The 27,462-nt window shown below is 37.7% G+C and overlaps 1 protein-coding gene across 27 annotated transcripts in view; it reads left to right on the top strand.

The window, feature by feature from the left end:
• The window catches only part of DLG2 (discs large MAGUK scaffold protein 2), a 964,547-nt gene that overhangs the window by 634,400 nt on the left and 302,685 nt on the right, over positions 1 to 27,462 (top strand). For 26 of the 27 annotated variants that reach the window (XM_032442247.1, XM_032442245.1, XM_032442250.1 and 23 more), the window contains one exon: positions 14,054 to 14,178. In XM_032442247.1, coding sequence (XP_032298138.1) covers positions 14,054 to 14,178 — 125 coding nt within the window. Of the gene's footprint in view, positions 1 to 14,053; positions 14,179 to 20,923; positions 21,226 to 27,462 lie in introns of those variants that run through there. The other variant, XM_015852373.2, reaches the window with a different exon arrangement.

Genomic DNA, 27,462 nt, shown 5'->3' with positions numbered 1-27,462 from the left:
TAGAATTTTCATTGATATTGCATGTTGTTACACAACAGTTGTACGGAACGGCAGTCTTATTCTTTTGCACTGTATTCTGTACGTTTCTTTATACACATGCAATATATATTCTGTAGCCTACCAAACTTTCTTCAAGTATCAATGTATGTAAAAAAAGGAATAGGAAATTGTACCTCAACTGATTTCCAGCAGGGCAGCAATATGTATTATATATTATATTATAAATATATATTATATTTATATAATAAAAAAAAAAAAAGAAAAAGAAAAAGAAAAAAAAATGGATTTGCAAAAATAACTCAGAGTACAGGCAGGAACTTTTGTAGGTATACATCCATAGAAAATGTTTAAATATCATGTAATTTTGAAGACAAAATTCAGGAGCACATTCTTAGAGTCAGAAATATTCTTAGGCTGGTAGCAGATTCTGAAAGATTGCATTATGTTTGTGATACTGAAATGTTATAAAGCCAGAAAATATTTCAGGTTGGAAGGGATTACAAAGACCATCTGTTCAAAGTTTCTGCTCAAAGGCACCTAATTTTGAAACTACATTGGATTGCTTAGGGTCATATGAGGTCAATTTATGTGAATGTGAATGGACACTAAAATGAAAAGTTATAAATAAAGAAGGTCAGGACAAAGTGGGGGAAAATGTGACTTGGATGTGATTTAGGTGTGCATCTATGGAAAGAAAAAAAAATAAAAATGACTTGCAATCTCTGTTTCTTAGAATCACAGAATGACCTGGGTTGAAAAGGACCACAATGATCAAATAGTTTCCAACCCCCTGCTATGTGCAGGGTCATCAACCACCAGACCAGGCTGCCCAGAGCCACATTCAGCCTGGGCTTGAATGCCTGCAGGGATGGGGCATCCACAGCCTCCTCGGGCAACCTGTTCCAGTGTGTCACCACCCTCTCTGTGAAAAACTTTCTTCTAATATCTAACCTAAACCTCCCCTGTCTCATTTTAAAACCATTCCCCCTTCTTTCACTATCCACCCTCATAAACAGTCCTTCCCCCTCCTATTCATATGCTCCCTTCAAGTACTGGAAGGTCGTCATGAGGTCTCCCTGGAGCCTTCTCTTCTCCAAGATAAACAAGTCCAGTTCCCTCAACCTTTCCTCACAGGAGAGGTGCTCCAGCCCTCTGATCATCTTTGTGGCCCTCCTCTGGACTTGCTCCAACAGCTCCACATCCTTCTTGTACTGGGGGCCCCAGGCCTGGATGCAGTACTGCAGCTGGAGCCTCACAAGAGCTGAGTAGAGAGGGACAATCACCTCCATCTCCCTGCTGACCACCCCTTTTTTAATGCAGCCCTGAGCATAGATTGCCCTTGGTAAAGGAACACTGGCTGTCTCAGATCACCTCTTTATCTTGTATGTGCCTTAACATAGCTTCTATGAGGATCTGCTCCATGATCTTCCCAGGCACAGAGGTGAGGTTCACTGGCTTCTAGTTCCCTCTTCCTTTCTTCCTTTCTTTAATGCTCAAACGTTTGTGAAAGGTGCTGCTATTTGAGCACTGTGTGATGTGGGCACCCATCTGCTGTAAAGAGAACATGGGCTGTTCTGCAGTGCTGTTGGTCTGAGGAAGGATCCACATGTGGCATTTGTTTTGCTGCTGGCTAGTGCTGCAATCATACCTTGCTTCTGGGCAGCCTGGTCTGATCTGGTCTGATGGGTGGCAACCCTGCACACAGCAGGGGAGTTGAAACTGGATGATCATTGTGGTCCTCTTCAACCCCAGCCATTCTATGATTCTATGATTTAAAATAGGGGCAATGTTTCCCTTTTTCCAGTCTCCGGGGACAGCCATGATTTTTCAAATATGATGGAGAGTGGCTTGGCAACCACATCAGCCATCTCTCTCTGAACCCTAGGACGTATGCCTTCCGGCCACATGGACTTATACACATTCAGTTGTCTTCACAGAATCACAGAATGACCCAGGTTGGAAGGGACCTCAAGGATCATGTAGTTCCAACCCCCCTGCCTAGCAGGGCCACCAAACATACACATTTACTAGATCAGGAGTGTTAGGAGGTCTTGGGCTTTTTCCACTGTTACAGTTGTCCCCCATCAGGACAAGAGTCTGCAAGTGCAGCGCCCCTGCAGCTGAAGCAAGAAAGACTCGTCAACAAGCTCCCCCTGATCAGGTGGCCTGCAGCAGACCCCAACCACTAAATGTGCTTCACAAGACTGATCCTTGATTTTTACCCACAAGCTCTCGATATAGGGCAACTCCGCCACCCCTCCTACCCTGTTTATCCCTTCTGAAAAGCCTATAGTCCTCAGTCAGAGTATTCCAATCATGGGATTCATCACCATGTTTCTGTGATAGCAGTTAGGTCATACTTAGCCAATTGTGCCTTGGTATCTAGCTCCTCCTGTTTATTTTCCATGCTGCGCACATTGGTATAGAGACACTTCACCTTATTTATTGGCCTCATTGCCTTCTTGGAGGAGCCCTCCCTAATAGCTCCAGGACAAGTCTGGGGTTTTCCCTTACTGCCTCCCAAGGTGACAGCATTCCTGCCTGCTTCTCTGTCACCCGATACACCCCTCCCTTTGTATTTCTTCTCACTTAAACTTATAATTGAGCATCAGGGGACTGGAGAGAAAAGCCTTAAATGTTATTCAAAATAAGATTTTTATTTATTTATTTCATTTATTTTATTTATTTATTTCAGAAGCTCGCTTTAACCTATATTATAATAGAAGGTGATGCTAAGCTCTGTGTGCTCAGTTGCTAGAGTATTGTGGTGATGGTAATGTCAGTGATGCAATAGCAAGATTACTCAGTCATTTGCCTTTAGGATTTTTGCTTGAACTTCAAAGCCTTAAGGGCATTTTAGTTCATTAACAGATTTGCTTTTTCTTGCAGATTTTATGCCCTGAAGTTCAAGATTTTGAATAAGGAAGAAAATTAAGAGATTTACTCATTCATTTATTTTTCCTTTGATGCTGGACTGCATAAAATTTGGATTGAAAATATTGTCAGAATCTTGTAACAGTTGTAAACATTCCAGAATTTTAATCTGGATAATTAATCATGTATGTATTTCATTTGAAGAAATCTTTGGGCTGCTATATGTTAAAACATGCTAAAGCAATTAAATCAGAAGTTGAGAACAACTGTATATACTCATTTCATATTGGTGAATATGACAATCAAATGGAAAAGGATGATAGCTTGGACAGTAGTTTAGAACTTGGGCTCATTCCAGCAACTCTAGTACTCAAGGTGTCTCAAATTACACTAAATGCTTTACAAAGGAATGCCTTAGTAATGGAGCAATATGTGCAGGTGAATCCATTTAGGCACAGGACGGTTTTTCAACACAGGGACTTCAAGCTACAAACTGTTTAAGCAAGGAAAGTGTTGGGTTTCCACACAGGCTGGGGTTATCAAATTTTCTATGTAGCAGTGAGTTATAAGAGTTCCTTTAGAGAGGGGCTGATGTTTTCTGTAGTTTTCTTCATTTCCTTTAATTGCTACCATTATGTGGTGACATTTGGTTGGTTTTCATAGATTCAGTAAAATATTTTTTTATTTGTTGTTTCCTTTGTTCTTGTACAAACATGGCTGTCCACCTCTGTCATACACCTGTAAGCATTTAATCATCTCTTAATTTCCTCATTTTTTTCAGATAATTGCATTGTGAAAACTTGAGAGATGATCATTTCAAAGTTTTCAAAGTGGCTCTTGCCTGAGTTTCACTATTCTTTGAATTCCAGTTAGTGTTCTATTCTTACTCCTTCCCTGTGTCTAGTTACTGTTGTCACTCAGCGAGTGCTTTCCTTTCCTTGATCTGATATTTTTCACTTTTGATTGTGGAGTCCTGGGAGTTCAGAAAGCTCTCAGGGTCTAGCTGATGAGAAGTCTTGTGCTAGTCTGCAGTGACACAATAAAACAGAGAAAGGTTGTTTCAAGAGAAGTGAAACTTTTCTCTCCCCATGAGCAGAGTTCTGCTTCTCCACAGAAAATACAACTGTGTTTTGAGGAAAGTTTTTGGGTATTTATTCCCCCACACACACTTCTTTTCAGCTAGTCATCAGACTGTGATTTCTGTGACATTTGTTTTCATTGTATGTATCTAAATAAAAGAGGACATATGCTGCCTTACTTTTCTGTGTGAGACAGAATAGGCAAGGTCATGATGGTAGGAAAAAACTATCCCTACAGCTAATTCTGAAGTAGAACAAGAAGTGTATCAAAGAAAAAAAGTAGACATGTATATTTGACACAGCTCAGTAGTAATAAATGTACTCTTAGCAGAAATACAGAAGAGAGGTGGTGACATTCTTCAACATAGAGATGACCTTATATTACAGTGTCTTCATAGAATTATAGAATTATAGAACGGCTTGGGTTGGAAGGGCCCTCAAGGACCATCAAGCTCCAATCCCTCTGCAGCATGCAGGGCCACCAACATGCGCAGTTAGTACTAAACCAGGCTGCCTAGGGCCCCATCCAACATGGCTTTGAACATCTCCAGGGACAGGGCATCCACAACCTCTCTGGGCAGCTGTTCCAGAACCTCACCACTCCCTCTGTAAAGAAATTATTTATTTATTTGTTTCTGGGCTTTGGGGGTTTTTGTTTGCTTTGCATTTGGTAAAAGGAAAAATATATATGATGTCCTTTTAAAGGAAGGTTGGAAATGGTTAGGTCTTGAAAAAACAACCTGAAGAGAATTCACATCTGTCCTGTATGCATTAATGGATGGCAGAGGATGCACTAGTTTTTGTTTGTTTGCTTGTTTGTTTTCCCAGGAGATTGTTGTACTTCGGTAGTGGTTTCATTCTTTGTCTAGATTTGCTGTTCTACAGTGCTGTAGATTTCACGTCTATTATGAAAAGAAATGAAAAAGAAAGAAAGAAAGAAATACTTTGGTTCTTTTTAAAAAACTCATCCTTCTGAAAGCTGTACTTCACCAGGCACTGCAGAGAGAACAATATCCCAAGTGAGAGTAGGCACAGGGTGCAGTTGTAGTCGTGTGTGTTGTGGTTTTGTAATGAATGTGCTGACCCTGATAAGGGGCTTGAAAACAACAAATGGTTCTGTGAGGGCTGAAAATCTGTACCATATGGAGCATAATACAACTGGAGTCTCAAAACTCTCACTCTGGGGAGCGTGCCAGCATATGTGGGAGAAGTGAGAATTTCATGAATTATGTTACTCTTGAGTAGATTTGAAAGTACAAAAAAGTTCAACAGCATTCTGATAAATATGCAAATGTTCCATTCTCTGAATGAGACAGAAACGTGGCTTTGATGTTTGGGCTTTTGAAACCTGAGCTCTGGAGAAAACAGTAGAATAAAAGTATATTATTGGGTGGCACGTGCAAATACTGAAAATGTTGGTGGAATCGTTTAAGGCCTCATTTTCCCATCACACTGCCCAGAGTTTTGCAGGATTAGAAGGACTGAGTTTTAGTTTAGGAGATGGCCATACAATCACATACTGTATGTCAGGAAATAGTTTGGTAATTTAGCATGTACCACAGTATATAAAAAAAACATGGAACATAGCAGAATACTAAAACGATGCTAGTATAAATGACAGATTGTGAGAGAAGTGCAAAGCAGAGTCCTGTCTCCTCTCAAAAACCCTAGAGCCTTGCGTAGGAGTGCTTCACGAGCTCTTTCGCTCAAAATTCATTATTAGAAGTTTTTTGCATATTAGAAAATCACCTGTTCTTTCCAGTGGGATGAAACGTTAACTTGTTAAGCTGTTATTTGCATTGTGTCTTTCTGCTGTTGAACTGGGCACTGCTGAGTGATGGGTGGAACACTCCCACAACATATGCGCTGTTTCACTTGTGGCTGAGTGATAGAAAAAATCCTGTATCTCTGCACTGTCAGATGGATGAAGGAAAGTTGTGTTTTTCAGCTGAGAAGTACTTAGTGAAGAAAAATATTATTGAACAACACCTACAAAGGTAGTTAGCACTCCCTGATGTTTTCAGTAACCTCAGAGGATCGTTTTCTTAGGCGTGATGTATCTAGTGGAAGTCACTCCATATGACCATCTTAAGTACTGTACTAAATAAACTTGTAGTCTGACCTACAGAGAAAAAGCAAAAGAGTATCAAGGTCTGTTTCAGGGCAACATCTACTCTTGCCCCATATCTATTCATCCCATGACCATCAAAAGTTTTCAATCATTTATCTCTTTTCAAGAGATCAGTTAAATTGATTAATATGATCAATATGATCTCTACTTGCCTCATGGTCCTTAGGTGGTTTTTTTTTTGTTTTTTTTTTTTTTTGGGGGGGGGGGGGGTTTTGTTTTTTTTTTTTTTTTTTTTTTCCTATCTCTTGCATGAGATTCTTTCCCCAGAGTTTTCTAAGGTTGACTCATTCTCAGCTTTCACCTCTCATGCTATTCAGTAGTACTGAAAGAAACCTGGTCTCATAAAAGAAGAGTGAAGTACTCCGATGAAAGAGCCCTAATCAGAGCCAAATCTGGCAGCAGTCCTAGCCAGGACTCATGTACTATTATTTTTACAACTGTTGATATTAAAAATGTTCTCTATGAGGGATACATTTTGAACACAGTAAAATTTTTCCGAGTATTCAAGCCAAATTGTTTTTTGTAGCTGTAGAAAGCAAGCACTAAGTCCCTATCTTATTTTTATAGGTAGGATTCAGAAATATGATTCCACTTCAGTAGAAACCTAGAAGCATAAAAATTAAAAATGAGTACAAAGTGAAACAAAAAACTATTAAAATGTATTAAAAAGTCAAATTTCAGATTATTAGTCTTAGATTATGTTTCATAGTGCAAGTGAGGGCCATGTTTTCCACCATCAGAAATACGCTCAACAGTACCTTGGGAATTATCATTTCCTTACAGAAATTCTACTTGTTTGAAAAAGAAAAAAACAGGGCACCCTTTTAATAAAAATAAGCCAACATTGCTGTCAGAAAAGTTTGCAGTATTTACACAGAGTGAGAAGTTGCCTTGAGTAAATTTATTCAGCAATGAAAGCTGAAAAGCTTTAGGATTTTGACACATGTATGTCAATTTTTGAAATTTAGTGAAATGCATACTAAATCTACACTGACCTACACTGACTTCAGAGGACATAATTCATGTTTGTTGTAAAGTGCTTTGAAATTATGCATGAGTGAGAAAAACAGCTGTGGTTATATTAAAGAAAGGAAAGGTTTTACTGAACATGTGGATTGTTGATGCTTTTAAAATGATGAAGGCTTCTTACTGACTGTTAAACACAACTTTTTGAGATGTACCAAATAACATAGTTGATAGGAAGAATTCATATCTCAGATTTGCTTATGTCTTATCTAATTAACAATTTTTTGCCTAATTACTTTCATTCAGTAGTTTTAAGCCCTCTGCAGATATATGTTATTGGTGTCCTTACCCTTCATTTTTCTTCAAGGTATAAGACTTCCCATAGAAACAACAATAAGTGTAAGCTGACAAAAGCGGCAAGTGTCAACTTTTTTGATTCACTTTTACATGGTCTCATGAATGGATTGTATACTTCATGCATAAAATGTGGGCTTTGACCACTCAGCTTCTTCTGTGTTTTCTTTTTTGCTGATAAGCTATAGTTCTCACAGCCTAATGGAAGAGACATCATACATTTTTTTTTGATGCTATGTTTGAACATAGGCTTGCTGTGAAGAGGGAAAAAATCATAAGGGCTTAACATCCTTACTTGGCAAAGACTCCCATTTATATCAGTAGAAAGCTTTGCAGGTTTGACTTGTGTCAAGACTTTAATTTACATATCGTTATTTATTATTTTATATGTATTTACTATTTACATAGTTCAGGGCATTACAGATTTATTAATACTGGCTTATATTCCTTAATCCCCTTTGTACTCAGCACTGGTGAGGCCTCCCATTAAGTTCAGTGTTTAGTTTCAGGCATCTCACTACAAGAAAGATACTGAGGCTCTAGAGTTTGTCCAGAGAAGGACAGCAAACCTCTGAGAGGTTTGGAGCACAAGTCTTACAGGGTGTGGCTGAGGGAACTGGGATTGTTCCATTTGCAGAAAGAGAAGCTCAAGGGACACCTTTTTGCTCTCCACCAGTACCTGAAAGGAGGCTGTGGTGAGGTGGAGAGTTGGCCTCTTCTCCCAGTAGGATGAGAGGGAATGGCCTTAAATTGTGTCAGGGGAAGTCCAGGTTGGATATCAGAAAAAAAATCCCTCTCAGAAAGTGTTATAATGCATGAGAAAAGGCTCCCCAAGGGGATGGTGGAGTCATTGTCCCTGTAGATGTTCCTAAACCGTGGAGATGTGACACTGAGGGACATGGTTAGTAGGCACGTTGGGGATGGGTTGATGGTTGGACTGGATGATCTTAGTGGTCTTTTCCAACTTTAATAATTCTCTGATTCTATCAGTAGCTAAGCAAAATGATTCCCTTACACTTGTGAGTATAAATAATAGCAATAATAACAATAATAACAACACAATAATCATTTCAGGAATAGAGGCTGTGGGAGTATCTTATAATATGAAACAACTCTCAGTCTCTGGAAACTATTCTGGGTAATGCAGTACCTTGCTCTATACTAAACTCAATGAAACAGTTATGTTGTCATTATGGGATGAGGTTGCAGCAATAGTTAAGGAATTACTGTGTACCTCAAGTCTGCTATTTTTCTAACTTAAATGCCAAAGTGCTTCAAAATCATGTCACTTCAAGACAGTACCAGAAATTCTTTCAGGAGCAATGCAGTAATTAAATCATTCAAAAAGAGTCTCCTAAGATAGTCTCAAAAATCATGATCTGCTGTCATATTACTGATTATAATGCAAAGGTCCAAAAATGAAAAAATCCATGAAACGACTGGATGTTGTGTTGAGGGACATGGTTTAGTGGGAGCTATTTGTAATAGGTTAACAGTTGGACCGGATGATCTTTTAGGTGTTTTCCAACCTTGGCAATTCTGTGATTCTGTGAAAACAAACAAACAAAACTATACAATTGTGGTATGCCTGTTGAGTGTTGCACAACATAAGGTACTTGACCTTTATGCAGGAAACAACCCTGTTTTTGTACACTTCTGATTTAATTTCTGTTTCTTGGGTGTATATTCTTCTGCAATTTTGTTAAAGATTGAGAAGTTTTACATATTTTGTGATCAAACTCTGCTGTAAGGTTAAAAAAAGTAGACTGGAAAAAGAAAAAAGACTGGAAAAAGTAGAAAAAAAAAAAAATGAGACAGAAGAAAGAAGAGTTCGCGTGCAGAAAGCTGTCATCCATGGAGAGCTGTAATGCCATGGAATAAAAAACTTCATACATTCTCAGTGTTGACTGAAGCCTGTTTGAACTCTAAGTCAGTGTGGAGCACATTTAAGGATTACTTTGTGACTAAATTGAAATGTTGCAGACTATAAAGATGCAGCCTGCTATATGGCTGCTCACAGTGGTGTATCTAAGGAGAGGAGCTCAAGATGAAGGCTAAGTAAGAAGAAAGATTGGTCTAATGGATATCCAAAACCATTACCTGCTGGGAATTCTCATTTTATTTTTATGATCTTTATGCTGGCCGTTTAACAAGTCCTAAGGGAAGAGATTCAAACTGGCCAGAACATGCAAGTTTTTTGTTTTTTTTTCCCCTGCTGTGTGAATCATCCATCATCTCATTCTGACCCTAAGTGTCTCTTTTCAGCATTGGCAGGAGGTACAGCGTAAGTCTGAAGTGATGCTGTACCTATGTCAGAGGCGGTCTGCCCCTCCAGGATCAGGAGAATAGTGGCCAGGCTTTTTCTTTCTCAGGCTGAGCTATAAACAGCTCGAGTGATCCTTCTAGAGGTGGAAAGCCCAGAATGAGAAAGGCATAAATAAGGCAGACTTGTACAGGAAACCTTAAGAAGAAGAATTGATTTTCCCTTCAGATGAGAACAAGAGAGGCCTCTGGGACTGGGCTGGGAGAGACTATTTAGATTGGGTTGTTTTATCAATGTTTCTGTGTTTAAGAAGGATGGCTGAACTGAGTGAAAAGCCAAGAAACTAAGGCATTATTGATTTGAGCCAAACTGGGCATGCTAGACTTTGTTCCACCTTTTGCAAGGCTGTGGAAGCTGGTGAGAAACTGAACTGAAAATTATATTAAAAAAAAAAATAAAATCCAAAAAAACATACATCTATTGTGAAGTAATTTTTACAAGTCTTCCCATTATAGTCACAAGCTAATTATGTGAGTTGTTTATAGGAACAGTAATAAAAAAATTAACAAAGGGATGAGAATATTTACATCAGGAAAGAATTCAGCTATAACATAAATTGAACATAAAGTGATTTGGATCTGGAAAAACAGATATATGAATAATGAAGTATGAGCAATGTCACTGAAGTTAGTATATCTGCTTGAGACTTAGATTTTTTTGGCCTGTACATATGTCATAGTATTTGGGAGTAAAAATCTTCCATCAAAGAATTACAACAAAAGTAGGCAAGCTTTGGTTAAATGCGAATCTAAGTTAAGGAATACCATGGGAGTAGCACATATGAGGAAGACTTTCATTGATTTATACCTCTTTCTTCTTTATCATATGTTGTTAGTTATTATTAAACCATTCATCTGCATCATCACTGAGCCTTTGAGCTCACTGTTAACTTGCTTTGTAAGCATTCAAGAAAAGTAATGCTTGGAACAGAAGGAGGACACTGAATTAACATGACAGATATTTATGGGGAACCACTCCCAACCGTGAGAGTCAGCGTGAGAGAAAACGTGAACGTATCATTGTGGAAAATGCTGTGGCTAAATGATGGTTCAGCTGTTGGGGGCTGAATGACTGCAGCTATTTTCAAAGGTAAACACAATGGCTGGGAGATGGAGATACATGAATAAAGACTTGGAAATTGTGAAGGTAAAGAAAAAAGGAAAAAAAAAATCTGAGATGGGGACAGGGCTGATGCAAAAAATAAGGGATAGGAGCTAAGTCTTGCAGAAAGACTCAGGAACTGTCATGCTAGTGCTAGTAGACTTAATTGATACTTGGAGTTACAGCTCATTAACTCAATGAGTTTTTAATATAACAGCCATATGCTGATGAGGCTGTTCACTAAGAAGTCAGAGTAATGAGGGGAAGGAAGGGACCTGAATATCAGTATTGCTACTCAGAACTGAAGTATGATAGATTTTAACCATTATGTTCATATTATGATATTTTTCAACCTAGGAGTGATGACAGCCATGTTCCTAGCCTTGTTGACCATGACCTGAAGTGCAAAGATTTTGTCGGTGAAGCCAGTGCAGACCCTTAAGACCTATAATGAAAGTACCCAAAAGTGTAACTGCTCATAATTTTAGCAATTCACATTCTGGTGCAGAAAAGCCTTGCAGGGATATACCTAGCTGCTGAGCTAACTACTGTATGAGAGCCTGTATATCCTGTTGATCAAGTCAAGGACTGCAGCCTGAATAATTGCTTGAATTTTTCTGGATACATAATGCCAGTGAGAAGTTCTGCCCTCCTCTTTTAAAAAGTTATTCCTAACAGGCAGAATGGGAATAGTTTTGTAATAAAGCAGATGCACATTTGTGGATGAATGTCAATGACAACCATTGATTATCCTGAGAAGTCTGTAACAGTTTAACCACATCCATGCTTACAGTCAGTATTGCTGCATTTTTTCCCTCTGAACATTTACTGGCAAAGAGCATGATAGGATGTAGGAAGTGCAGAGAAAGTGTGCCACTTTTTCAAAAATTATTTCCTGCTAAGAATTCTGATGAACTTTGTGTGAAGACCTGTACCACCTATGCACACCCCACCTAACAGGCAAGCTTTGATAGCTTTTAAAGCTCTTCAGACACTCTCTTTTATCATGGTGTAACTGTGTTTCCTATTCAATTAAAAATTATTTCTATTCTTTCTCCTCCCTATCCTATTCCCCCTGATATGGGGACTTGGAAATCTGCCTCATATCAAAACAATAGGTTCTTGTATACTTTAAAAACCTCCTTGAATTTAAGAATAAAATCAACAATTTTAGTTTAATGTTTTCTTTTTTACTACTTTTGTTCAATGTGTACAAGTGTTCAAGAAGCGTCTGGATAGGGAGCTAGGAGACCTGGTTTAGTGGATTCTGTTGGTATGGTAAATGGAGGACGTTTGGACTAGATGATCTCATAGGTCCTTTCCAACCTTGTGATTCTATGATTCTAATAAACCATCTAGAAATTTGTCCTTGATTATTATTATTTCTTTAGCTATTTTTTAAGGTTTTTATTCCAGGGTTCCTAAAGGGAGTATATGTATACATTTTTTCATTCTCATGTGTTGGAAGATTACCCCCATTAATAAGATGGAAAATAGAATAGCTTACAGGAAAATATTCTTATCATATTTTTAAAGTGCAAAGTGGTGTTGAGTGCACTGTATAATTAGTTATGTTTTAAAATACTGGGAAAATAACCTGAGTCTGAGATGATCCTAATGATGAAAGTGATATTAAATTAAAGATTTGTAGTGCTGGCCTGGAGATGTTTATTAACCCTACAGAAATTATGTGCATAATGTTATGTATTCATATATAGATATTATATATATACACAGTGTTCTGTTTTTCACGTAGCAATCTGAGCAACATTAAGATATGTGTAGTTCTAAATCCTTCTTCTTGCATTGTAAATTAGTTCTGTTCTGAAAATTTATTCACAATTATAACTGATAACAGATTGCATGGATGTCTCTCGAGTCATTAGAACTGCATTGCTTGTGAAAGTAGAATACTGATAACAAAATTGACACTTTGATACAGTTGCGTACAGGCAATATGTGAAGTTTTGCACACAGGCCTGACCTACTAATTGAAGTAGAGTTTCAGAAGACAGAAATAAGAGTTGTAGTTGCTACTTTTCCTTAGTTTGCTTGCCTTTTACAAGAGTGGTGCTACTTTTATTAGCTATTGTTCTCATTAGGACTAAACCAGATACATGTCCCAATAACAACAGTGAAGAAAAATATCTTCAAGTATCTGAGATGCTGAATGAAATAATGGGAAAAAAGCAATAACAATAGTAGCAATTTTTTACTGTCCTGGACATATTTCATCTACTGCATTGAAAATTAGGCGATATCAGTACTATTGTAACACTATGATAAGCTACATGCATAATTGTAAGAATGCCTTCAGATGATGGAGACTAAAATGATACAATATTTCATTGAATTTATTATTATGTAACAAAAGAAAGTATCTGATCAATCCTAATTTACATTGAAAAATGTAGTAATTAATATATATTACCAAAAGTGGGTTAGAATTGCTGGTTAAAATTATGTGATAAACAGTGACTGCATTTGCAAGTGTACATATATGCATGCATGGCTATTTATGACTCATTATATTGTCATAAGTAGTGGTAGCAGTACGTAGAGTTATTGAGTAGACATCTAAAATGAATATTTCAAAGATTTCCTTGTAGCACATCAATGGAACAAAAAACAAAACATGGTTTCATTTTGTTTTGGTTGATCTTGTTTGTTTTGTTTTTTTTTGTTTTGGTTTGGTTTGGTTTGGTTTGGTTTTTGTTGTTGTTGTTGTTGTTTGTTTGTTTCTTTTAATAAATGCATGTGAATCTGAACAATGATCTATTTTCTACAAAAAAGAAAAGAAAAAAAAAAGTCTACTAAAATTCTTCAGAGCTAAACATTACTCACTGTTTCTGTTTATAAATGCAGGGCTTTTTAAAAGCCTTTTTAGAGCTCTAAAATGGTTTTAGCTTCCAGCTTTCACTGACTTCGATAAATTCATTTTGGAGTTCAGAGGCTAATTTATGTGACTGTTTGAAAACAAATTTAGGTCAAATCCTGTTTCTGTAGGAGCATCCATTATCTCTGCCATTAACTCTGGGAGTTCTTTATTTTTGCAGCCTCTGTTCTTTAACTGACAATTTTTTCTGGCTGAGTCATCCACATGAAAGTATGATGATGCCAAATAAAATGCTTTTTTTAAACGAAACAGGACACTTAGTTCATCCACTGCAAATAAGTTCTGTAGAAATCTAGTACATTTGGTGATGCACTTTACTTTTTTTTCAGGGGAATTCTGGCCTGGGGTTCAGTATTGCTGGAGGAACAGATAATCCACACATTGGAGATGATCCTGGGATATTCATTACTAAGATTATACCAGGAGGAGCTGCAGCAGAGGATGGAAGACTCAGGTAAAAGTTAACTCCCTACAGACATTTAGAAACAAATTCAGCGCTATTATAGATTGTCCCCTAGGAGTCAAGTCTGAACTGTCTTTCATGGAGCCAGAGGGACTAAATGATATGAAAAATTTCCTTTCTGTAAAGATAGGAAACTGTTTTAAGTAGTGTAAACCGATTGAAAAATTTTAGTTAAAACCTGTATAAAGGGATGTTTGTTGTTTCTACCTCCAACTTTGTACCAATCATTTCAGTTAGTACAAGGGATGCAAAGGAGGAGGAAAGACATAAGCAGCAAGAAAGTCTTGATCATTACATGTTCTAGACTGAAGAACTACGCACTGTTATATATTAAGACAATCAACTGTTCCCAAATTACCAAGACATTCCTAAATAGCCATCGCTATTTGCAGAGTCATTTGCTCCTGTAGCTTGACTGCGCTGGTGAGGTATGCTTAATCTGCATTTCCAAACTATTATTTTAGTTTTTATTTTATTCATCTGTGCAAATTTAAGAGATATGGCTATGACTATGTACCTTCTTTTAAGTCACCTCCAGAAGGTGAACATTCTTGGAGGTCGCTTGGAATTTGTGGTTCTCAAATGTATTGTAGCACTTCTCTTAAAACAAGAGGTACCACAGAAACTGACATTCATCTGTCAGTTGTGAAGCCTGCTGATGCTCCAAAAAGGTAATGTAGCTGGAAAGATTTGGGATACAATTCTGAAGCTTTTATCATCTCAGCAGTGCAACCTAAGCTGTAGGAGCCTTTGCCAAAAACAGATGGCTGAAAATTCATGAAATATAACCAGATGGTAACAATAACATTTTTGCCGAAGCCCTGTCCTTTAATTCAAAGATAAAAGTAAGGGGCATAGGTCAGTTTTAGAGCAAGTTGTGAATATTTCTGTTTGGAAAATAATGTTATTTTTACTACTATAATGATGAGGAGGCAGGGTGTTTCATAGGAAAGAAGAGTCTATCATCTAAATAAAACCATAAAGGAAAGAAGGAGGAATAATTTCATTTAATTTTGTGAATAAAGTGCAGCAATCTACCTCTAAGCTGATAACCTTGGAATCCCCTAACAGTAAGTGAAGACAAACCTAGGCATTTCTATGTCATGATTCTTCTTTTCCTTAAGTGAATGCCTAAAACATAACAGAAGAATCAAATCTTAAAAAGGCCATCAGCTAGGTCAGCTGTAGTGATCTATCATCATTGGGCCAGACGAGGTTCATGCAAAGTAACATCAGGAAACAGTAGTGTTTGGAAATCAAATTTGACATGTGCTAAAACTTACTACAAACAAGAAAGAATCCTTTGGGGGGAAAGAAGATAAATCTTTAAATACATATTTAAATTACTTTTGAAAGCATTTCTGGCTTAAGCTATTACAAAGACGTGCATCATCACATTTATTTTTCTTACTATCCTTATATCAAATCAAGTATATTGTGATTCATCGCTATGCTAATTAACTACTGTAAATTTAACTCATTATTTGGTAATTGCTGTGTTGTAAAAGTCTTAAGAAGATCTTCTAAGTTCACAAAAAATGTACTAATGCTATTCATTAATCCATATTAGGATTAGAACTAGGAAGCATTTTATTTTGCAGTAGAAGTTTATCTTATTACTAAGACTTGAATAATTGTCTTAGTATACAATATTTCTTAGCACATTTTGAAGTAAAATATTATAATTCAAATATAACCACAGTAGTAAAAATAACTGTTAAACATATATTTTGGTGTGGTAATTTTTTGCTCTTCTTTTTTTGAAAACACAGTTTCTTTACATCAAATTCCTCTTCTTTTTTAGTAAGGAATATTCAAATGCAATTATTTGTAAAGAGATCAGTAGAACTTTTTTTTAGTTCAAAGAATACTGCAAGCATCTTAAAATATGTTTCAGAAAACTGCCATTAGGGGAATGGATTGACTTAATTCTGTGATTTTACACTCCATAGTAAGAAAATCTTATTTTTTTTAGCTGAATATCACGTGGTATGAATTATAATACAGAGTATTTTGAATTTCTTTTCAGTAACTGTATCTTCCTCAGAACACAAAGGGTTTTATTTCCTGTCTCAGTTTACCCTGAGCTCTTTAAAATTCCATAGTACGTGGGAATTTGCATTAACCTACCTTTCCCACTCTTACAGTCAAATGCAAGCTACCCAGTTACACCGTTACAGAATACTGCTCTTTCAGGATTTCATATAATGAAAGGGCAGAAGTCAATCAAAGACCACGTCGTGACTCCAAGAAAATTTTCTATATGGAATACAAGAGAGCTACTTCCATGGTGGCCATGATCAGGATGGTTGATGGTCAGAACAGTTGGTGTTTGAGGTCTTTCCAGTCGTAATGATTCTATGGTTCTGTCATACAACAAACTTGAAAGGTTTTAGATGGTGAGATTTTATTTTACAGGATATTCCTAGAAGTTTCCTCCATTCCTTGTTTTATCTGCTAAGAGTGTTTCACTTTGCTACGATGCTAGCAAGGAAGAAATCCTGTCGTGTTTTAAGAAATACCTGATATTGTATGTATCAGTGACCTTTGCCAATAAGCTTAGATATCCTGGTGCAGTCTTCACTGATGTACATGACAGTTAACTGTACATATCAGCAAGGGCCACTCAATAGGATCATCAGCTCAGTATATGTACAGTATATGCCAGGAAATGTGATAAGCCATGTTTCTAGCAGTATCCATAGCAATTCTGTAGTCATAGGAATCTTACTTGTGATTCAAAAATCTGATTGTTACTGAGTATGTGACTGTATACCAAAGAGTTTATTTACAAGAATGTGAGCTAGATTTTGACAGCTTGGAATTTAAATGGTTAATGTACTAAGGTTTATTTTGGTATCTGATCTTGTGCTGCACTCAGTAAGAAAGAGGGTTGATGTGAAAAGTGAGTCAAAAGGAAGAAAGTGGTTGTGCCTGTAGGCACACTGCCCTGCTAAGCTGCCTGAACCTGTAGCTTCTTTATTCATTCTTTCTTCTAGGAAACTGGTTTCAAGTCTCTTCCCACTTGTGAACCTATCAACCTTATTTTCTTGAGAATATGAGTATCTGTAAGGTGAACTTAACCACACAGAGTAAACTGTGTCTACTGCCAGTTACATTTGGCAAGATAATTAGAATCAGCACATGTACCCCAGCCATCAAAATTTCATAGCTTAAAAGCTCTTAAAGGTGTGCAGCATTTGTCTTTCCTTTGCAAATGTGCCTTTCCTGATGTTACTCTACTGGTTGTCAGCAACTTTAGGGTTATGTAGCTGCCAAATTTTTAAGGCATGCTGCCTGGTTCTACCAGCATCATAACAGTCAGCCACAGTGGAGATTTTCCCCTGCTCTCAAAGTGATCTGGTGTTGGAAAAGGAGCATAAGATATGTGCTAATCGGAGGAGACAAGAGTCTAAATAACTTGCCCTCAGTTATCTAGTAAATCAGGCAGAAAGTTTGGAATAGTATAGTGATTCTTTCTCTCCTATTTCTGTGCCTTATGGGCTTTAGTTTAATGCCTACCAGCAAAGGGTTTAAACAAATTATATTTGTATTCTCCTCAGTTATCAACTAACCCACTGTGACATATCAAAGGTTTATAAATTTACCTAGACCTACGTAGTAAGAGAGGAACTCTGAAGATAAGATTTCTCATGAATATCGTGTTCATAAAAATAACACTGAGAAAAATGAATTTAAAGTCAAAGATTGCATTCTGATCAGACTGTTTTTACCTTTTTAGTATTTCAGTGTCTCATGAAAAATGAACCAGGGAGGAAACACTACAAATTCACACTGTTCATTCAGATCTTGAAAATTAGAATTAAAAAGTACACTGGTATAGTTATTATATGCAGTTTGCCTGGGAAACTCAAAGGAAAGAAGAAATGGCTCTAATCTGGCTCAGGGAAACTGGCTGTATTTCACCATCATTATATCAAAACAGAAGTGTGTCTGCTCTGTGATTCACTGCCTAAATTCCCGTTTGTTAACTTTTGATCTTGTATTAACCTTATCAGTACCTGGTCTTTGTGCCTTGAAAAGGCATAAAGCTTGTTCAGGATGTTATTATAATTACTGTACTGCCACAAAACACTGATTCATATCAGTACTGTTTACAGACCTCTGACAATGCTATTAGTTCAGTATGTAATTTAGTAGTAAGTTAATAAAGAGACATTTACCCCATTAGGTAAAACATGCTTGCTTTCCAGTCATAAATTACATCACAGATTATTGACTGCTCATTCTGTCCTGGTTTGTGTTAGGAAGTTTGATTTTATTAACGGTGTTTGTCTGTGTATCTGTGCATATTGCTTCTTGAGGTACTGTGGTATAAAGTAGGTAGAATTATCACAGGAGCCCTGCATGAATAAAAGGCAGGTCACAAAACAACTGAATTTTTGTTTTTGTTTTTTTTTAATTGATCATTGGATACCATGACCCACATTCTAAATTATCAACCTACACTTCTATTCACCAATGGAATATGTTGTCCTTAAATTCTCTTTTCAGCTTCTTTCACCGCTTTACTTTGCTTTTGCTGAATCTTTTTTCTTCTTTTTCCCTACATGAGTTATTTATCATTTATTATATCATTCCTTATTCAGTACTGCAGGCCCCCAGTATGTCTGTGAATTTGATTGTACTTCTGCTTTTTCTACTCTGAAAATAATTTGATAGCCTGCAAAAAGGAATCTCTTATACTATGCAGGGAAGAAATGGGAAATAATGTTTTGACAGATAAAGTCCTAGGTAAATGAAATAGAATTTAATGGAGAGAAAAGCCATGGATTTTCTCTGTCTTGTGGGCTTTGAAACAGGAATTTTAATAGCCTCTCTATAGAATATAACAATGGACATTCCTGAAGTGTTTTTTTTCTTGTGTGTGTGTTTTGTTCATTTTCACTTGTTTTTAATGCAAAGAATTAGTTTCTTCCTCAGTAAGTTTCTGAACTGTCTCCCACTAACTGAAACCAGTGCTTGTGAATAACACAAAACAAAGTAGCACAATATTAGGACTTTAGATATCCTGCAGTTTTATAAAGCCCTTTGCACGAAGTGTTTCATGCAATGGGACTGAACTGGTCAATGGGACTCTTTAGCAGCCATCCCAGCACAAATGACAGTATCCAAGAGTGCTGCTACAGCAGGAAAACAGCACTGTGCAGCCAAGTCCAAGTGATTAGTTCATCAATATGTTTTCATTGCTGCTCCAGTTATGAATTTAAATAGCTCAGTGATAACTCATCTGGTGTAAGAAGCTTTCTGTGCTTATACACCTTAGAAATCATTAGCTCTCTATGTAGTATAGCATTAGTCAAGGAAAAAATATTCCACATCTGTTCCTGTGTTTAGCAGGTGTAACCCTCCAGGGTTGTGCTGATTTTTTCATCTCTCTCAGTTCCCACTGAATCTGAAAATAAGATCTGGGATGAAAAGAGAACTGACGTAGAAATAAAATGAAATAAAATAAGATCCTTATAAACAGCAAAAGTTTGATTCTAAAATTTCAGAGAAAAAGCTCGGTTGGCTTTTTGCTCCTGACAGCCTAACCCAGAAATGCTAACGCACAGTGAGACAGAGAGTCTGTTATTTCATGCACTGTCAAAACTCTCAGCTACAGTTTGGATAAACATTTGGACTTTCAGTCTTCAGCCAAACTGCGTTTCCTGCCCATTGCTGATCTCTGTTGACACATTCCTTACTCCACTCTTACTACAGAAGTTCAAGCAGGGATTTTAAATTTATGTCCCAACTGCATGTAAGTTTTAGTATCAGCTTTCCAAGATACAAGAATACTTTGTTTGTATGTGTTGCTTGCATTGTGCACTTCTGCATGTTACTCCGAGTTACACCATTGCAAAAAGAAAGTTGGTTTTTTTTTTTCACCTACTCTAAGCGCAGAGCCTAATGGCATCAAACGTTCTGAAGCTGCTGAAGTTTCTTACAGAACTTGAACTGCATGTTTTCCCCTCTTTCATTTTTTAAATGCTACACCTTTGTTTGGAAGAGCTCTTCTTAATCAAACCTGAGCGGAAGGGAGTGTTTTCTACTTGTTAGTGCAGGACAGCGTAGTTTTCCTCTCAACTTGCTCCGCCTGATCTGTGGTAACACTTTTCTTCTTTTGTGCTAAAGTTTCCCCATTTGTAAAATAGGTACAGTGATCATTATCTTCGCCTCGCAGGGCTTGTTGTGAAGCTTAAACGAGTTCATATTTGCAAAGCACTTTGAGCGCCAAAGATGAAAAGTGCCTGTAAAAATACTGAGCGTGGAATTGCCTCGTGGGTTATCTGTTGTAACTGGTTTTCCTGCACAAACCTGAATATGCTTCAAACAGCCCTAGTGTCAGGTGGGAGGATTTTGACCACAGGTGAGGAATAAGCAAGCATTTGGTGTATTCAGCAGCTGAAGTGTACCTAGGGCCCAAGGCAGCACCTCAGCCTTCCACGCTCAGTGGGGCACCACTGGAGGCTCTGGGCCTTGGAACCCCCCCCACAGCACCGGAACCAGCCAAACTGGAGGGCGCTGAGGGTAAGTGAGTCCTGGCAGAGGTCCCTGCCTCCTCCACACCTATAGAGACTGCCCTGGGGCACCTCCCACGACCTGCAGAGCAGCCTGCAGCTGGGAGGAGCTCTGTGGCTTCCTGGTGTCTCCTTCATTCATCTCTGGCTTTACAGGGCTTTGTTTTCCTTTCCTATTTCTTTATCCCAACACCTTCCTGTCACAACGTCCCACAGTTGCCTACACCTCCTTTTTCTACTTGGTTGATGCTCTCCTGTCTCACTTTGGCCTCTGGCTTTGGAGGCAGACACAAATATTCAGTCTGTGAGCAGAAGTTTTCCTTCTGGCCACCATCAGAGGCTGCTGTCTGTGCCGGCTGCCGGAGATGAAGTGCTGACAGAGCCTGGGTGCTCTCAAAGCTTCAGTGCTTGTCTGCTCGTGGCAGTGGTTTCAGAAGGAAAGCTTCGCACCAGAGGCAGAGAGACTGAGGATAACTGAGGAGTTAGAGAACAGACGGAGGAATGGAAAAATGTGGTAAGAGCTAAGGATCCCAAGGATAAGAAATGGAAAGGGTGGGGGGAATAACTTAATTATTGTCATTTTTGAGGAATTAATAAGAGAATAGTACTTGCTGCATACATGTCTTGTGGAAGAGGTTAATAAAGCAAATCGTGCTGAAGTTTGAGAGCCTGTTGTGGGGAATCCTTCTGCCCGTGCTCTGCTCCCCCTCCCCATCCTGCCCTCCCTGCCTACATACAGCTGTCCTCTCCCTGTCACGAGATTGCAGTCAAAATCAAACATTTAAATAACAACATGGGCTCATCAGGCCCAGTGGCTGATCAATTACTCACCAGGCTAGTGGTTGCTAACTACCTTTGGCAGAGCTGCTGACCTCCATCACCTAACCCCTGTGCCTGCTTTCCACTCTTTCATATCTATTGCGTTCAGTAACTTTGTACCTGGTTTTAAGGAACTTAAGGCAGAAATTTCAGGTCTGATAAGTACAAAGCGGTATTTTATGGGTGGAAATACATTGTTTTTCGTCTTTTATGCTAGTGCGTCTGAGGAAGAAAAGAATTCATCCCCAACACAGCAGTTTTACCCAGGCATATGTTTGTGGATCGCAGTCCACTTAAACTGAATCTTGCATATTCTGGGGGAAAGGTAGTCTATAGTATGCAGAACATGTCTTAAAAGAACAATATGTGAAGTAAAAGATCATAAATTCTGTACAAAATTACTGTAGGTGTAGTCAACCTAGCAAATGAGAATTAATTTGCCTTGAGTTATGCTGACCAGCCAGTACTTGGAAGTTTGATGCAGAAAATCATTTTACGATAAATGAATTAGAACAACTGTATTTCCAAGTACATTATATAGTAAAAAGCTCTGATTCTGCCTTCAGGATATTTGTGATTAAGGAAATAAAATAGAGATGTTCTGCTGTTATATGTGCATTTAAACTTGACTTTTCAGAAAAGTTTATGCTTGAATCTCTGTGTGTGTAAATCAAATGACTGCTGGCTACTCCTCCCTCTCATCTCTATAGCTACACCCTACAAGATGATTTGCTTTTATGTAGTAATGACTACTTCCCATTCTAAATGTGTCTGTAAAGGAGGCTCTGGGAGGCGTAACCAAGCGGGGTTTTTCTTCTCATTCCACATTAAACATTCTAAACATTTTTAAATTTCATCAGACAAAATAAGAATGAGCATATGAGCATTTTTATAGTGTTGTTGTTTGCTTAATTCAACCTTAGAGCAGACATGAGAAATTTTGGCAGTATTTTGTTTTCCTAAAGTGAAGATGAAAATGTGCACAGTGATATTCAGAGTTATTGTAGAATCTGCCATCATTTTTATCTCCTGGATATTGTTAGCCATGTTCCACAAGGTCACCATGAATAACTTTCAAATCCTCCCAATTCAGTGAACATTCAAACAGTTTCACGAAGCCTCAGATTTTATGCAGCTTTGAATAATAGTAAGGTCAACTTATTGTTCAGCGGTTTCAATTTTAAACTTTTAGGAACACATTCACCCATATGGCTAAGAATTTTCTCAGATTAACTGCAAACAAATTTATTTTGGAAATGAGCAGTTTAAAGTATAAACTATTAGTGCTTTAGGCAGTAAATGATTTTTTAAAGTTTTCAGTTGTGGGAAATGGTTTAAATCATACCATTCATTTATTTGACTTGTAATTGTTTAAATAAGCTGTTTTTTAAGTCTAGTGTCTCTGCGAGCATTTCTTAATGGGGTGTTGGCTGCCTAACATCATAAAAATTGCTATCTGCAAACTTCAGGTCTGAAAAGACCTCAGCATACTGCAGCTGAGCAAATATTTCTTGACGCAAAAGGAGGTCCAAAATTATTTCACTAGCAAAGGGAAAAGAATAAGTCAAAGCTGCCTTCATTTATAAAAGTAGTGTCTAGATCACTTTCAGCTCACCACTGAAGGGAAATATGCATTCTTTGTACTTCTCTCTCTGCAGAATACAAGCCCACAGCTTTCAGGGAAGTTATCAGATCAATAAACTGGAGGGACGATGAACAAAATGTCTTTTATTCTTTCCTTCCAAAATTGTTTCACTTCCTGAAAGACAAGAAATATAAGCTGAGTCAGAAAGGTTTTGCAGTGAGTGTGCTGTTTGAATACTCAGGTACAGGTTGTGAACTAGTCTTCTCTCTGAATATCATGAGAAAAGAACAAGGGAATCTACATTAGTTTCAGGTGGTGGTGCAATTTCTGTAATACATCTGAAGTCCAAGAAAGAGGCAGAATTTATTTTTAGTCTTGTATTGAGGATGCTTTCCTCAACAATGGGAGAATTTCTCTGCAATTTAAGGAGAGCAATACATTATACAAAGTGGAATAGCTTCAGTGGCAGAATCATTTTTCTAGGAGGCAATTCCAGATAATAACACAGCAGACGGTTGTTTTGATTTTTGTTTCCCTAACTATCATCTAACCTTTTATTTCATTTTATTTATTTTATTCTTTTTATATATTATTTTAATTTCAGTTATATTAGAGTGAAATGACTAAACGGGAATTCTTTTTTCAGTGTAAAACAATGTCATTTCTGCCAAGAAACTAAGCATAGTAAAAACAGCTTTGATGTGAACTGCATTTTTATTTTTTTTTTATAGTGCAGTTATAAATCTGTAGGCACAGCTAAGAGGCATTCAGATAAATAGAAAGATGTAGGGGAAGGGTGTCCATCTCCAAAATGTTATCACTCTTGATAAATACTGTGACTACTAGACCAGTTGCATGATTTTGGCTTGAAGAGTTTGTCTACCAGGGTCTTCCTTCCTATGAGGAAAATTCAGTTATGAAAGGCAAGAGATTATGTCCCATCTCCTAACAACAGGAGAGAAACAGAGCATTGAGAATGACTAGGGATGAATGTTTGCTCTCTGTTCTAATGACAAGATTTGGGGACAATAAATATTTATTTAACTGGTAGCAAACAGACAGGGAACACTGTGGATGTTAAATGTAGGTGGGTTTTGAAAACAGTTAAATGAATTTGTGGAACCTATCCCAGGCTGTTAAATTTAGAAGACTGATTCAGGAAACCCCAGAGTCTTCAGCATCTGAAAATGTGTTCTGGGTAAATACTTTGTTAGGCTTTTCCAATACCGTTTTTGGAAAGAAACAGCAGGCCTAGTGGACCTCTGGGCTGGCTTATGGCTTCATGTGGCTTTTCTCTTTGCAGCCATGGAAGCACCTTAACCCACACACCCTAGCTCTGATCTCCCCTGAGGCATGATCATCAAGGGGCAGAAGTGTGCCCATTGGGCAAAGGACTGGATTCTGAGTGGATTCCTGTCCCTTGGGGGGATGTGGTTGGTGAGGTTTGGCCTGGGAGCTTGCTAGCCATGCAGGCATTCAAGGCCACTCAAGGACCAAGGACTTTGATTTTAATCTGTAAGATAGGTTTTTGCACTGTGAAGTTACAATTGTCTTTTTCTCTGATTTTATTTTTCCCAGTAGCCATTAATGGGCCTTCTCTTGAAATTAGTTACTGCATGGTGGATTCTGCAGGAGCTCAAGCTACCTTTAAATGAACTCCAGATGAGATGAAACAGAGAGGCATAATGTGACGTTTTACCTATTATAATTGGCTACAGACATATGGTAAACATTGTTTCAGATGGCTTCCCATGCTAGATATAGTGCTGTCAGTGTATGTGCTGGTGTGGCTCACCCTGCTTTGGATTTCACTGTACCATTTTGATGTAACATGAGTAGTCTTTGGGTTCAGACTCTTCTGGATTCTAGATATTACCTTGGTAGATATTTTTAATGAAGAGGTATATGTAAGCACATCCAAAGAATTAGATATCTCATAATAAAGTCACACTGCCTAAAAGGATAAAAGAATCTGCTCATTGTGGTGGAAGAGGGTTAACTGGAGGAAAACCCCAGCCTTACTCCAGGAAGTTCTCAGAGCTAGGATAGAAAGCAGAAATGATTCAAAGTATCTTAAACAACAGATAAACTGCTTTTTAGCAAAGTTTTTGCCTGGAGCGAAATCTTACAGCTGAGCTTAAGACCTTTAAAATTTTAAAAGAGATAAAAGAAAAAAAAAAGCAAAAAAAAAAAAGCAAACTGTGATGTATCCTCTATTGAAATTGTGTGAATAGGAACATATTCAGGATTCTAAATATATTTTCTTCTAGCAGTCTAAAGGCTGCAGGGATTTTTCCACTCCTAATTATATAGTGTGCAATAAGCTGTCTTTTTCTGACTTACAACTTCCAAAATAGAAATTACAGTCATAGATGAGACCTAGTGAGAGGGGAGAAGAGATGCTGTGCATGATAAGGAGCTGTTGAGCTAATATTTTTTACTGATATTGTTACCAGTCGGTAGCTTGAGTTCCAAATGTGTTACTATTATGCAGACTTTTTAATACATTGACATTTAGTTAGTATGACTATTGCATTAAAAAAAAATAATAAAAAAATCCATGAGCAACTAAAGCAATAACAATGAACAATAATTGCATATGTCTTCTGACAGATCTGTAGCTATGCTAGCTATGTCTTCAATTTCAGTACAGCCATATTATTAACAGACTATGGAAATTCACCATCATTTCAGGCAGTTATCCATTCTGAAGTTCAGAAGTGTTTTCTGAAATCTGAATTGTTCCCTGACAATTCACTTTCAGTTTGTCTTTGGGAAGTGAAATGAAAGTCCTCTGTTGATATACCTGTAAGTCAAGTTGATGTAACCTTAAAGCTTCTTGGATGGGAAGACTTCTTGGATGGGAAGCTTTGGATGAAGCTTTTGACAACGTTACAGTAGGCATTTCTACCTCCTAAACCATCACTGGACTCCATATTCTTCCATATACAAACAAAGTATTTCCTCCATTCTTTCTGATGCAATCCAATATGGCTGTTGTCTTTTGGAGGACAAGAGCTTAATGGTAGATTCTCCTGGACAAGGGAATAAGAAAAGTGATGTAGGCATTGCGCACATCTAGAGGGAATGAGCAGTGTCTGTTGTGTGCAGACTTTCTCTGCTGCTCCTCTGCTTCTTCTCTGCTCTGCCATTTAGGAGGGAACACATTACATTCTAACCTTTCTCTGGGAAAGATGAATTTCTTTTTCTAGGCCAAGGCTGCTGCAAAGACTCAAAGGACAATACAGTTAGCTGCTGGGGCCACTGACACAATTTCATGTCACTCCAAAACTTCACAACAGAAGGTGTGGGCTGAAGACTTTGGTGATCTACTGAAAGTCATACTGGGTTTTCATTACATACTGCAAAAATCACATATACTTACATGAAAAAAAAACACTACTAGGGTTTGGATTTCTGTCTTTGGCTGAAAGTCAGGCTGGTTCCTGGTGTAAGTTGTCAGGCTTAGCAGTAGCAGATTGAATTGAGCACACCCTGCTTCTCACAGGACTTGTCAGCTCAGCCTACTCCAGCCTTCAGGCTCTGTACAACCAACACACAGAAACTGGTTTGCCAGCACAGGTGGAGGAAGCTTCCATCTGGCTGTATTTACTCACAGAAATGCTATGCAGGAGTTTAGTTCACCATCTTCACACACACACACCTTTGTGAGTGGTGGGAGTTCTTAGCCTTCATCTCTCACTTTTAAAGCTGGCTGAATGATGCCAGGAGGAGGCAGAGAGCTGCTTTTGTTCATTATTTGTTTTTTATGCTCAGTATACCTAGGTGTTGCACTGGGCATTATTCTTTAGCTGAGCAAGAATGTGCAGGCTTTCCTCAAACAGAAGACAAAGGAGTTGGGAAGTAGGTGGTTTTGTCATCCTCTGAAGGTTGTGAAAAAGAAGCTAGGCGACTTGCTCAGAGTTGCATAAGAAGGGTTGAGATGTTGCCAGGCCAGCAATTTAATGGAAAAACATTCTTTTCTTTTTCCACAATTTATTTAATTGCTATAAATTAAGACAGCTCTGCTTTAGCTGGAAGTATATGTTATGTATATTCCAGATACTACCTTCACATTAAGTATATTTTGTAGTAATATCTACATATATACATAGAAAAAAAAAATGTTTGCTACAATTTCAGATTTTTATTAAGTTCATCTTGAATTCTGTCACATCATTCATAAATTATTTTTTCATCCAAACCATAATATTATCAGCCACGCTTCAGCCAGTAACTTTGATATATAGAGAGTTTCATTGTAAAACACATAAAGGTCAAATTTTAAATTAGAATGAGCTGGTGCTTTCATTAAACTTATTTTCATAAACACCTGATGTTCTTTCT

The sequence above is a fragment of the Coturnix japonica genome, chromosome 1, assembly GCF_001577835.2.
Source record: "Coturnix japonica isolate 7356 chromosome 1, Coturnix japonica 2.1, whole genome shotgun sequence".
Taxonomy (NCBI): Eukaryota; Metazoa; Chordata; class Aves; order Galliformes; family Phasianidae; genus Coturnix; species Coturnix japonica.
Note: the sequence above shows the minus strand (reverse complement) of the source record. Positions and strands in the feature narration are given on the sequence as shown.